General features: G+C 34.6%; 2 protein-coding genes across 2 annotated transcripts in view; one reads left to right on the top strand and one right to left on the bottom strand.

The window, feature by feature from the left end:
* Window positions 1-7,286, top strand: part of PARPBP (PARP1 binding protein) — a 45,322-nt gene extending 38,036 nt beyond the window's left edge. The window contains exons 10-11 of the mRNA XM_072356661.1: window positions 6,053-6,188; window positions 6,952-7,286. Of these exons, the coding sequence (XP_072212762.1) occupies window positions 6,053-6,188; window positions 6,952-7,286 (471 nt within the window). The remainder of the gene's footprint in view (window positions 1-6,052; window positions 6,189-6,951) is intronic.
* Window positions 7,287-7,631: 345 nt separating this feature from the next.
* On the bottom strand, window positions 7,632-12,597 carry PMCH (pro-melanin concentrating hormone). The gene is made up of 4 exons (XM_072356701.1): window positions 12,590-12,597; window positions 8,452-8,692; window positions 7,909-8,110; window positions 7,632-7,698 (listed from the first exon to the last, which is right to left on the bottom strand). The coding sequence occupies exons 1-4, from the start codon at window positions 12,595-12,597 to the stop codon at window positions 7,649-7,651; spliced, it is 501 nt and encodes a 166-aa protein (XP_072212802.1). The 3' UTR covers window positions 7,632-7,648.
* Window positions 12,598-14,377: the final 1,780 nt, after the last annotated feature.

The following is a 14,377-nucleotide window of genomic DNA, read 5'->3' as shown; positions in this document are numbered from 1 at the left end:
CTTCTATAAGAAACTTCTTTCAAGTGTACGTCTGTCTGTCTTAGTATATTTAACTTTGAGGATAGTACCCTATCTGCTACTTTTTTGCATCAAAGCAACTTTATTCTTCTTTATCCATACGTCCACTTAACTGTAAGTTACTGAAGATTAAGCTTGCATTTTGATCACAATGGTGTATTTTTCTTGGACTTGGTGGATGATATATGCAGCTTTAGCCTATCTTCACCGAGACTGACAGCTATTGAACAGCAAAGCATTTAGAAGGTAAATGCCATTCTCATGTTTGTATATCAATCTACTCCTTTAAGTTGTAGTAGATACAAACTACTTGCGTTTACCTATCCTAGCTACATTGATTATTTCTGATATGCTGTTCTGAGATACACGTTCTTACTTATATTCAGACTACAATACCAGTTTTCATTGTTGGTTTGTTCATTTTCAGTCTGGCTCAGTTTTTTTTTGCTTTATACTATTTCTTATAACTGAGGAGATTTCCTATAGGTATCTGCAGAACTCATTATCCTCTTTTAAAAGCTTTTTCAGTACTTTAAATCAACCTCTCCTCAAAATTTAGCAGTTTTATGTATTGAAGGGGATGCCCATTACAATGACTAATTTGGGTTCCTTTCCCTATGAATCCATATATTTCTTGTCTTAGATTTTAATGTCCCTTGATAGAAATATTTTTTGTTCTGTCCTTACTGTGCAGCACATAGTACAATGAATTCCTTGTCCCCGACCATAGATCTCAAGTACTGTGTTAGTATTTATCACCTTCTTATTCTGAATATCAGTTTTCACATTCCAAAATTGCTGTATGAAATAATAATTTACAGGTTGCCTGTAAAATTTGCACTTGTAAATTTTGCTATGCATAATACGCAGATTTCAGAATTGACTCAGAAGAGATAACGTACATGTATTCTGAATTACACAGTAGAAACATGATGCTCCTTTTCAGTGTCTCTGATTCTTCTCAGAAATTTCTTATGTGACGATAACACTAGTTCCATTGTCCTAAGGACTCTTTTCCGCACTACCTCTTTTGAAATGGTTACATCGTTAACCTACAATGCTAACTCACCATCAGCCATTTGGATTTGTAATAATTTGTGATAAAAGTTTTCTTTACTGTGATTTTTGAGAGGGAAAGTGATAATTAGCTAACTTATATGCTGAGCCCCATCATGAATTGTATGTTGAGCAAGGAATTTAGGGAAAATCCAGTAAGTGATGGGAAAAAAGGGAACTTCAATAAAGTAAAAGTTGCAATAATAAAAATAAAAACAATATCCTCTCCTTCCATAACAGGAACTGACTTTTCTCATCTGCAGAATTGCAAAGAACTGCAGATCAATACTTAAACCTGGAGCACAATATGGTGCACATGTGTTTTGTATCTAAGAATATAGAAAGTGGGAAATGTAAGCAGGTAGCTATGAATTGTAACATGCTTAAAAATAAGGTAACTCTATGAGTATTTCTGTTTTTCCAAAACCAGTTCCTGGCAACAGTGAAAAAGAAATATTTCCTCTTGCAGTTCTCGTTAAATTCTAGAATAGATGCAAAAATATTGCCTAACTATAAAAGCATTTGTTAGAAGGCAATGCTAGCGCTCAGCTCATTGAAGAGGAAGAAGTTTGGATAACTAGTATGTGGCAGAAAACAAGGCAGAAACAAGGCAGAATAATAATGAGAAATTTGATTTCATCTTCCAATGAAAGTTGATTAAGAAATGAGCTGTATTTCCAATTTTCTATCCATTTTTAAAGGGAAGTATCTTAATGACAAGTGGTATTTTATGGAAAAAAATCTTTAATTCAGAAAGGTCCACAGAATATCTGTTCACTTATGTCTCTTGCAGACTGTTTTTCTTGCACACAGTTTCTGCTTCATAAAAGAAAATAGACCGTTTAACTGGAGAAGAGAGAGCTACTTTATCTAAAATGAGTTATTCCAACCTTATGTCTGGTAGTTTGAATCATACTTATATTAATTTTAAACCATTTTTTAGAAATTTATTTTGTTGAATACATTTGGGTTATTTAAGTAGTAATTACTTGTGTGTGAGAGGAATGGAATGATTGTAATAATCACCTCCTTTGATTAGGTTAAAGATCAACTTAGGGCAATAAACAGATTGCATAATGAAGATTTAATCTTTCCTCTGCACCTCAGTTTCAGTCTTTGGTGCCTTGTGTTAAAAATCCTGCTACACTGTTAACACATTTACTCCAAGGCAGCTGCGAGAACTTTCAGTAGCTTGGCATGTATTTTTTTTTTCATAATGGAACTGGAGACAACCTTTCCTATCCCAGACACTGTTTTCCTCCAATTGGGAGGATAACTGTAGTTTTAGTTTAAAAACAATCTGTGGCTGAAGAGAACTCGACCAAATGTTGGCATGTTTGATATTCATTGTAATTTTACTGTGTATAGAAATCCTTCCAAAGAAAAAAAAAAACAAAAACTCCACAAAGCAAACAATTCCAGTCTGCCTTTCTCATGTGACTTGTTCATGCCTGTACATGACTTAATATCTAGATTCAAGCACTGATGTTATTTTTCATTGCCCCCATAAATGCTGTTACTTGAGAAATTTATTTTGCCTGTTTGTGATTCCAGTACAAATAAACTGTAACTTGGAGAAGTGTCAACAGGAAGTTATCAAGAGTTTTCTGCATGCCCATTGTAATTGGGTAGAAAAGGCACAGCAGTAGAGAAAACAGTTCACCTCAGGTATTATCTATTGTAAAGTAAAATTTCTGACTGGACTGCAATTTTGGAATGTAAATTGATCATTAGTTTCCATACTTATGAAGTGTGCTAAAAACATGAATACCTGAAGGAGAAAGGGGAAGGGGATATATGGATTATGTTCAATACAAGATCTAAAGACAGGCTATTTTTCTTAATCAGGTACTTGATAAACTATACTTCTGAGTGAAATGCCATTGTTATTACTATGAGACCCTTGAACAACTTTCTAAGGATTCCTAGCTGTGAATTATGAGCACTCTTGAAATAATCTGTGGCTGAATTTTTTCCAAACTGTAGTAAGTTATTTAGGATAGCAAAAGATTGTTACAATGTCATGCTAGAAAAATGGTCAGATTTGGTAAAATAAAAGCTTTCTATTTCTTGTGCTATTAGCCAAGACAGTTTTTTGTGGTTGAATAACATGATGCCTTACTTTGATAGTGACATTTACTGTTTTGTTTTTGATATTTTCTTTCTCTTAGCATTATCCTTCTTTCAACTTACCTTTAGTATAGTTTCTAAAAGAAAACAAGTAAAGATGCAGAGAATACATTTTTCTCTACTTTTTATCTCTCTCTTCGTCTTCCAAATAGTATTCTAATTGTTTGGCTGGAAAATAAAAACATGTGTTTGTTGTTACTGATGTAGGTTTTCAAATTCTATTAAGCTATTCCAGTGTATAAAACCCAAATCTCAACATTCTTACTGACTAACTATTGGCAGTACTGACTGTATGCAGATGGTGGAAGGAGGTCTGGAATAGATTATCAACTAACTTTCAGAAATAAATAGACCACGCACCATTAATTTTTTGTATAACTGTGAATGTTTTATATTGGCATCTCAATGAACTGAAAATCTTGAGGTACAGAAGTTGAGGTGGGAGAATATTCTACATATTCTGTTTGTTAGTACTACTATCTGACCTACATGTGCTAAACATGGGATGTTTTATATTCTGCTGTAGTTTGTTCTGGCTAAACAATAGTAACAGTAAACCCCTATATCTGAAATTCAGCAGAATTTCTTTCTATGTATAGGTATAACAGGAATATCCCTCTTGCTTGTATAGAGGAACAGGGACAGCAAGCCTGAGTCCATTTCACACTACTTATGTGCAGCTACTTGCTGAGGAAGTTGAATTTCCAGCATCTTTTCACTCTTGCAGAGTGGTCGGTTATTGGATTGGTGATGTGGGTTCCCTCAAAGCAGTGGAGTCCGGGGAATTTAATGTACAAAACCTCTCATTTCTAAGACTACTCCAAATTGTTGAAAGCCTTCATTATGTGTACCTCAATCACATTTGAAATTAATATATTTTTTTAAGGAACATTCCAGAAGAGCTTTACTTTTTGATTCAGCTGTAGACTCAACACTGTTTTGTTCTGCCTGTTGTACTAGCAAATTTATACTCCTAGACCAGCTGGAAAGTTTGACTGTCTCGACAAACAAGTCTAGTTTTGCAATCTTGATTCATATATACCTTCTAGCTTCATACTAGGATCAACTGAAACAGTTCTATTTGGTAGAGTTTTGTGTACTGCTTGTAAATGACTAAATAGCATGTGATATGATGCAAAATTATGAGGCATATTTCATGCTTCAGTGCAGTTGAAATACAGACAGATGAGTTTGTGATTTTTTTTTACAGTATTTGGTCCTTTGATTCCACATATTCTAATCCCTGAAAACTAAGCTTGTTAAGTGTCTTGTAGGAGTGGTAAAAAAAACGAAACACTCTGACTTCCCCAGTAATAATTGTTTATAGTATGTTAACTATCAAGCTTTCTTGACTGCTTGATGGGCTTTTTTGGTGCTGTATTTATTATATCTTCATAAGCGCAGCACAAAATGCATCTTATTTGCCTCTTGCAATATGAATGTGATAGTATTTTTTGTGCAGGTTATTGTTGTGTAGTGTGTATTATTTAATAAACAGTTGAGGACTGACTGAATTTTAAGGGATTATGAGGAAGTATTGAAGAAATAGCAAAACCAGGAAACATCATAGTACAGTAATATTAAACTAAAAAAAAAATAAATATTAAGCCATGTGTATTCTGAGCATTATATAAATAGGTAAACAAGATTAGACATGCATTATTTTGCAGTTTCAAATACTTTTTCTGAGTTGTTGGGTATAGTTTCATCCTTCTGGGTTCATATGTGATGGAAGTGGCATAAACTGTGACTGAAATTTGCAGCCTCTGTGAAATGAGGTTTTCTGTTATTCTGTTTGAATTTGAAAGTTTGAATTGGAACAAAATAATCTATAGAAGTGAAACCTTGGAAATAGAGTGTTTAAACATGCTTGTGCATAGAAGGAAAGTATAATGCAAACTTCTAAATCCCGAAGTTGTCTGCAAACATCCTACTCAACAAAACCAACTGGGGAAAAAAAACAAACCCCAAACCTACAGTATTTATTTTTTGACAATGTTTATCATATTTTCTTTTTCCTGATGTTTGCACAGTGTTGCTCATTCAGCTTGTATTTATTAGAATTCACCTGTGACATTTTAACAGATTTATTAGCTAGAAATCCTAATTCCTACTATACCTTTCAATGTATTTTAAAGAATTTAATAGACTTTCATAAGGAAGTGAGGGCACAAATTGTCTTGCAGACTCTATAGAATTTCTGATGAACTGGCCAGCAAATGTGAATTAGAAGTGATAGTCAGAGAAACTGTAGCCTAAGTTTAAACCGAGGAAGCTTGACCTGGAATCACCAATTTCCGTAAATATAATTATATTGACTATTTTAAAATTTTCACATAATTTTTATAGTTGAACTACATATTTTGAGTTGCCTGTGCTATAAAACTAAGATTATCTGTGTCCAAAACTGGGAGAGGGAGATGAACATAGAACCAGATACAGTAGTTTTCTTCACCATTGTAGCTTATTGGCAATGTAGGCTATGCATGTTTTGAGAAATGTGGTGTTTGACATCATCGTTCAGTGTGCCAGTATCTTGAGATTAATTGCAAAATCTGAAGATTAACATAGACAGATTTGAAATAACGTTTTATACAGAAGTTTTAGACAAAAGTGTGTTGAAGCCTAATTTATATTACTTTTTCAGTGTTTCACTATTATTGCTGTAAGTATTCTTGAAAGCTTGTCTATTTTGTAATTAAATACTTCATATAAATATTTTTTATGTGAGTGTTCTCATTTTTTAGTAAAACTTTTGAGACAACAGAATGGAAACAGTATTTTACTAGTCTTGCAGGTGTTGTATTTGACTTCTGTAAATAAAGCTAACACAGCTTATTTTTGGCAGATGAAGCAATCTTCAATCAAATCTCAGTTTGCATGTACATACAAAAATGAGCCGAGTAAAATAAGGGGTCAGCACTCCCTCAGCAGTAGCCGAATGCCAGCCTGCATACGTCCTGCAGCAAAGCAACATTTACAAGGTAAATGTTTCACAGGCAAGCCATAGTAGAACTGAATATGTGAATGTGATATCAAATATTTCAAGTGTTATCAAAGAAAGATTTAGTAAAATTCATGTGTAAATAAGTTTTCAAGAAAGAAATAGATGTCTCATTGCTTTGTATATACTGTGACCAGCTAAATGCCTTTGCATTAAAATTTTAATGCTAATATTTCAAAAATTCAAATTTGGTTGCAACACGTGTATTGATGCTATCTTAAGGTAAAAAAAAATGTGATACTTTTTTCTAATGTTACTTCTTATTTGACGTATCTTTATATTTATATCTTTATCATTAAGCAAATAGTTTATATTTATATCTTTATCATTAAGCAAATAATCGTTTGGTTTATTTCTCCATAAGCCATATCATATATACGTACATATATATATGCACACACACATATAGATTCTATATCCTATATATATATTCTCTCTATATATAGTTTCTATACCTTATATATATATTCTAAATCCTTTTTGCATATTTTCTAATATTTCAAAGATTTAAATTAATTTCCCTAATTTAGTTTCCTTCGCTTATTTTTGAGCAATGCAATTTTAAAATAACAGTTTAGTTAACATGTTGCAAGTGTAAGTATAATTAGTAGAATAGTTTTGTTCTGCTTTATAAAGCAATTGTTTTGATTAAAAATCACATGATAATCCTGATAGAAAACAGATGAATAAACCCAGGTAACTTCTATTTCTTCACATGTGTTTTTGATATTCTCTCATGACAGAAGGTATGAATTCATGTCTTGACATACCAGTGCTTGGAACTATTTCTGAAAATGTTCATCAGAATAGAAATTATAGAGAAATGGGGAAATTGAGTTGTCAGCCAAGAAGCAAGAACTCCAAGAATGAACAGATGGATGTGAATAATGACAATGTTATCTATGATGAGGAAAGTGAAACATCTTTGCCAAAAAATGCTAAGAAACGTAAGACTTCAAACAACCTTCAGAAGGAATTGGACAGCAAAGTTGATGGAAAAAGAAAGAACAACAGAACTGCAAGCAAGAATAAATTGATTGTTGGTCAGGCAAAATTAACTCAGTTTTTTAAACTGTAAGTTTTTATTTTGATCTGCATTGTCTGTTGAGTACTTCAGAAGTTGTATGATTTTGGGAGAAAAAGGTGAAATTCATTATTTGCTTTTCTTCATGCTCAAATCAATGAAAATAGCTTGTGTGTATTATTAGAGAAATACTTACAAGTCTGATTGTGCAGATATATTTTATTTTTGATAGGAATACATCAGTGTTTACAACTATGTTCTGTTTTGGTAATGAATTATGCTTCTCTCAACATTGCAATGTGAAAATAATGTTAGCAATACATATCGCAAAACTAAGACACAATAGCTTCCAATCACATTAAACCCATAATAAAATGCTTAATCTTTTCGAAGAAGGTGCTGTGAGTCAGTAGTTTTCAGACTTGCCAACAGGGTCGATAGACTCTTCCCAGCATACATCTGAGCACTACAGAAATACAAAGTGAAAGTTTAAAATATCAAAGAACTGGAATTCTGTATGGCCTACAAATGCCTACGCCTCGACCCTCCAGGCTATTTACAGTAGAGGTAAGTTGGAATTGCAGGATTTAAATAGTACTAACAAATCCTGGATATTACATGGAGTTTCTAACTGGGCTTTTAACAAATGGTTTCAGAGGCACTGAAGTATACTTACTGTCAAAATCTCTCCTTCGTATGGGGAATTTAGCTGAATTTTCTTCTTCTACTGTCTCTCTTTCCTGTACTGATTCAATCTTCTGAATTTCGGCGTCAGCTGGAAAAGCAATGGCTCCCTTCAGTGCAAGGTAAGGTAATTGCTTTCTGCCTGCACTGATTGGTACACCATGATTTAAGAAGTCATATCTGAAATCGGTGTCCTGTTTTAAGAAAAAAACATGAGTATCAGTTAATCTTAAAAAAAAAAAATAATAATAATAACATGCTGAAACATAGGCATTTTCCCTCAAATTTTTTATTCTATTTAAAATATTTTTTATTTTTTATTTTAAATTTAACTTCCCAGATTAAACATTTAAAATCTGGGAATTAGAAAATTCAAAGAGGAAATTAAAGTAGGAAATCTCATTCAATCCTAAACTGATTTTTTTTTTCCTGTATCCACCAAGTCATTACTTTAAATTACTTGTCCTCTAAAGGGCTATAAAGAGAATTTCAATTTAACACTTAAGTGATAAAAAATGCAAAACTGAAAACTCACAAAAAACTTTGATTTTCTGTCACTGTCTTCATCCGAGAAGCTTTCCTCAATCTTATAGCGTTTCAGTGAAGGCGTTGCTCCTCTCTTTTCAGTTCTATCTCCATTTTGAAGGGCTTTTCCTACACTGAATGCAGTTAGCAACATATCTTCATCTTCTGCTTTTTGCAGAGATTTTGAAACTGAGATTAGAAAACCTTGAGAGAAAAGAGAGAGTATTAACATATATGATGAGATGCACATTCTTAGTTACTTAGTGCTTTCATATAAGGTAAGCAGTTTTCAGGCTCTAAGCTTTTCAGGTGTAAATTAACACGTTCTCCATCTGTGCCCACTTTATATATTTTACAAACTGAATGGAAACTACTTCAGTGAGTGATGAGTTCAGTCTTTTAAATGAGTCACATTAAGGATTAGGCTTTGTATAAACCTTCTAATCCCATCTATTGTTTACAACTACTTAAACATTTCTTTAGCTTGGATAATTTGTTTCTTACAATCTTTTTCGAACAGCAAGATAGTTCCTTTGAAGGACCATCATAGCAAAGCTCAAATAAAACTGTGATGTCCATTTGTGGTGTTTAATAAGCTTCACATTCATTTAAAGCATCTTACGAAAAGGGACTAATTTACATAAGTAAGCAGGACTTTTGTGAAGGTGTGATTTATCACAGTCTTTGAACAAAAGTGATTTACTGAAGAGTTGAAAAACTTGGAATTTAACAATATCTTAGACTGCTACTGTGTTCAAGTTGAAGTTACCAATTTGTCCACTATCTTTATTCAGTTGAGCTCAGGTAAGAAATATTTTTAATACTTAAGTGATTTTCTAAATTTTCTTTTTGGAATTGAACATTTCCCAAACAAATACAAAATAATCAGCTAGACTTGCTAGGAAAGGTAAAATAAACTGGAATTTCATTTTTAAATTAAAAAAATAATAATAAAATTGAGGTCTGTCTACTATTTTGTGGGAAAAAAAGCAGGAATTTAGGTATAATATTTTTTACTTCATCTGGAAAGAAAATGTGGATTTAGGTAATCTCTTAATGTCAGTGATAGAACACATATATTCAGTGACTGTGTGCCATCCCATAAGTTCATGCTTATTTTAACCTTTTTGGATAGGGCATAGAACTGAATATCATCCTAAATGAAGCACACTAATAGAAAGTTAACCAAGAAAATGAAAAGGTTAGGGTTAAGGGTGGTGCAAAGTCTCCCAGTAGGAGTCCAGTGGTGACTGGGGTACCCCAAGGGTCAATAATGGGTGCAGTCCAGTTTAACATCTTCATTAATGATCTGGATGATGGGTAAAGTGCACTCAGTATATTTGCAGCTGGGATAGTGGCTGACTCACCAGAGGGCCATGCTGCTACCCAGAGGGACCTGGGGAGGTGGGCTAAGTTGAGTGTCATGATGGTCAACAAGGTGTAGCATCCTGCGCTTGAGGAAGAGCAACTCTAAATATTCGTACATGCTGGGATGCCACCCAGCTGGAGCTTAGCAGAAAAGGTCTTGGGCATCCTGGTGGACACCTAGTTGAACATTAGCACGTTAGCTGTCAAATGCCTTCTGCTAAGAAGGCTATTGGCTGTATCTGGAGAAGTATTGCCAGTAGGTCAAAAGAGATTATCCTGCTCTGCTCAGCATTGGTAAGGCTGCATCTGGAGTTTTGTGTCCAGTTCTCCCCCTGCTTCCCACAAGTACCTGAAAAACGTAGGCAGACTGGAGAAGGTCCAACAAATGACCACCAACATGAGGTTACTGATGTGCCTCTCCTGGGAAGAGAAGCTGAGAGAGCTGAGAATGTTCAGTCTAGAGAAGTGAAGACTAAGGTGTGTGCGTGAATACCTGAAATGAGAGTACAATAATGACAGAGCCAGGACAAGAGGCAGCAGGCACAAACTGGAACATAGGATGTTCCATCTGAACATTAGGAAGCACTTATTTACTGTCAAAACAGCCTGGACAAGGCCCAAAGTAGCCTGCTTGACCAAGGAGGTTGGATAAGTGATCTGCAGAGGTTCTGACCAACGTTAACCGATTTGTAATTACCTTAAGTAATCATACCTGTTAATGCCTTAAAACCAAAGTCCGCATGAAACTCTTTTTACACTTTTGCAAGTAAAAGAAGTAACAAGGGATTATAGAACAGAAAGAACTATGAGGATAGATTTTAAAAAAAAAAAAAAAAAGAAAGAAAAAAAAAAAAAAGTGAATTAAGCAATATCACCTTTTTAGTACAGAGATAATTACCTGAATATCCAAGGTCTGAAGACTTGATGGCTAGCATCTAACCTGGTACATTTTTGCAAGATCTGTGTATGAAGAGTAATCAGGTCTGAGATTTGTCCCATTCTCATATGTGAATAATTATCATGTGTGAGGTTTTGAGCCTAATACTTAGTGTTAACTAATGAGCAATAAATAAAACAGGTATAAAGCCAGATTTCTGTTCTTAAAATAGTATCAGAACTGAAAAACTTCATAATGCAAGATAGTATTTAAACAACCTTAAAAAATAATTTTACTGAATTTTAGAATAGCACAAAAATACAAGGTCGGTGTTGATTTGCCCAGTAAGATATTAGTTTTGGTTTAAAAGGTGGCTTTCTATTTTAATTTGGACTTTGTAATGTTTATTTTAGACCAAAAGAAAAAGAAAAATTTGTTGTTTTGCATTCATTTTTGAGAGCATTTGGAAGATACCTGTCATCTTAACTGAGAGTTTAAAACCATAAACTCTTAATAATGTACTTGTTCATCTGTGTGATCCTCCAGAAGTGGAGATGGAAAAAAAACAACAAAAAACAAAATGAAGACAAAACATGTATTTCCAATGAAGGCAATTAGAACACTTGGATAGTTTTGAGTAACATTATTATTTTCTCACCATAAGTAACTAAATATTGTAGAATCATATAATCATAGGATGTCCTGAGTTGAAAAGGACCACAATGATCATCCAGTTTAAATCCCCTGCTATGTGCAGGGTCACCAACCACCAGACCAGGTTGCCCAGAGCCACATCCAGCCTGGCCTTGAATGCCTCCAGGGATGGGGCATCTACAGCCTCCTTGGGCAACCTGTTCCAGTGCGTCACCACGCTCTGTGTGAAAAACTTCCTGCTAATATTTAACCTAAATCTCCCATCTTAGTCTAAAACCATTCCTCTCCTATCACTGTCTACTCTTGTAAAAAGCTGTTCCCCCTCCTGTTTGTATGCTTCCTTCAAGTACTGCAGTATGTTAGATTTAAAACCAGACAAGCCCATAAAATAAACCAAACCAAACCAATCCACAATTTAAAAACAAACAAACAAACAAACAAAACAAAAAAAAACACAACTGAAATCTATATATAATTTTTGATTAAAGACCCATTTTGACAGACCCATTTATGCTCGGCTGAACATGAGCCAATAGTGTGCCCAGTTGGCCAATAGGCCCACTGGCCTTCTGGCCAGTATAAGTAATAGTGTAACCAGTAGGAGCAGGGAGGTAATCAACCCCCTTTACTCAGTAATTGTGAGGCCGCATTTCGAGTGTTGTGTTCAGCTACACTATTGGGCCGTGATTCAGTGGCAGAATTATAGATATTGTCTTGTTGATTACAGAAAATTACATATTTTTTTTCCTCCTGCTGTTACCATAATGAAAAGTCTAAGGAAGACCAGAGCCCCTTTTCTTTATGAAGAGGTGAATAGATTTTGGTAAGGGAAAACACAGAAAAAAGTAGAAGATGCAACTGAGATTCTGAACTACCTTTTAATACTTGGTGTCATGGAGATTCCGTGAGGTTGGCAATCCTGTTTAAGTATGCTAGAATTCCTGCAGTTTCTACTCTTCACTATTACCACTGACACAGTATTGACAGAGCTGAGGTGGGTCATTTGTTTTGTATAGCTGTCACTGAGGCAGGAGAATTTCTTTAGAAGATTTTCCTCATGAAAATACTGGTCCATCATTAGTGAATCAAGTCGCATAAAGGGTGGTGAGTACTACTGATACACAGTGATCCTAAGACTGACCATAGCTTGGATTTGAGAGGAGCAGTTGGAAATTGTTCCAACTTTGCATGAAAGCAGTCCAGTTAAGATGAAAGAATTTTATTACCAATATCATCACAGGTCTTTTACTTAGCCATAAATTCTACTGAAGATGTATTTATGTTCCATGCATGTGGGTACAAATGCTTTCAGAGAGCTGAATCCTCTGAGTCTGTTTGCATGTTGAGAGATGACATACTGCTCACATGGGTGCTGTAAGATAAGTGAGCCCAGTTCTGCCACATTCCCTTTTCACAGACCAGGCATGTAGTAAATCAGCACTTTGTTTAAAAAAAAAATAAATAAAACCAAACACTTGGCTGTTTGTTACCTGAAAATTTTATCAATTGTTTTACTTATTGATAATATACATGTATATAAATAAAACATATTTGTAAATTGCTTGATTTTATTCCCCTTTAAAAAAGAATTGCATTTTTGTCTGAATGGTTTTTGGAATAATACTTTTTTTTTTTTTTTTCTTTTTTTCTTTTTTTCTTTTTTCTAGCAGCAGAGGTTTTAAGAAACTTGGTGCTTGTGAAGCAATAACATTACAAGGCCACAAAGTATTTTTACAGCGCTTTGGATGTGAGGCACATTCTTGAGATGTGCTATTTTGTAAGTAATTCCTGACAAAGGTCAGAGGTGTTTACAAGAAGTTGTGATGCCTAAAAAGATCACGGAAATGCTCTCAGCATTTTCATGTGTTAGGCTGAGTCACATACTTAAGGCATGCTTCTGTGAGTCTCCTGATGGGTTCTGATATTAAGAATCAGATATCTTTCCGTGTTGTTATTGTGAAGTGAAATTCAAAACCTACAAAGGTCCCACTTGGTATTCTATCTGCTGTTTTCCATTCCAGTCCTCTATACTAATGATTGAAATGTTTATTCCTTATCCATTCATGTGCTACTAGCTTTATTGCAACCAGAACCTTAAAATACTTGTAATATCCCCATTACTGCAGTAGGTATTATTCCAGTGTTAATGATTACTATCCAACATCTGGGATTCACATTATGATCTAGGAATTACTCCAGACTGAGTCAAATTGTACCAGTTTCTCTTATCTCAATTATAGTCAGGCCCTTTTCATCCCAAATGTGAGCACTGATGGAAGCATGTCTCAGTCTCTCAGTCACATACTTTCTACACCTTACCACCTTTGTCTGCAGATTCAGAGTTGAACCTGCATTGTTTCAGTTTCAAATAATTACTTGCTGATGGTACATATGATTCTATGCAATGTTATCAGTGTGCACCCTACAGCATACTCTATTCTTTCCTCTTTTATTTTTATGCTGGCACTTCCTGGCATGGAAACTGAATTGTAAGTGACACTGAAGGGAGCAAGGGTTCCATGCTCTTTGTGCTACACATGAGGCACAAAGAATAGAACTGATATAGATTACAGCTTCAGCTGGAAGTCTTGGTGCTCTTTTGGCTGTACAGTGATTCTTACTGGATGTATAATGGTTTGCAAATGTTCTTACGTTTGAGATCTGAACTCAGTGATAGGTTGTACTTTACAACTGTTGAGTCATTTGTTTACTGCATTGTGCTTTGAACCAGCTTACCCTTCAAAACAACCTTCCTATTACAAAAAAAAATTAAAATCGTATGCATAAAAAACATACAAAGGCTACTCCGAAAGTAATGCCTCCCATTTTATGATGTTGGCCCGCAACATCAGAGGTAGATGTTGGTGGTATAGCTGACCCTTCTTACAAACCTCTCATTACATTTTGTAGCTATTTGAGAGGTGGCTGCAATAGATCTTTCTGACAAAGTAGCACATGATGTGCAAGCATATATGAAGCAAATTGATCACAGCCCAAACCTCTGATTAACCACCTGTGGCAAGCAATGAGTCAGCTG

The sequence above is a fragment of the Excalfactoria chinensis genome, chromosome 1 (assembly GCF_039878825.1).
Source record: "Excalfactoria chinensis isolate bCotChi1 chromosome 1, bCotChi1.hap2, whole genome shotgun sequence".
NCBI lineage: Eukaryota > Metazoa > Chordata > Aves > Galliformes > Phasianidae > Excalfactoria > Excalfactoria chinensis.
This window is presented reverse-complemented; position numbering and strand designations above follow the sequence as displayed.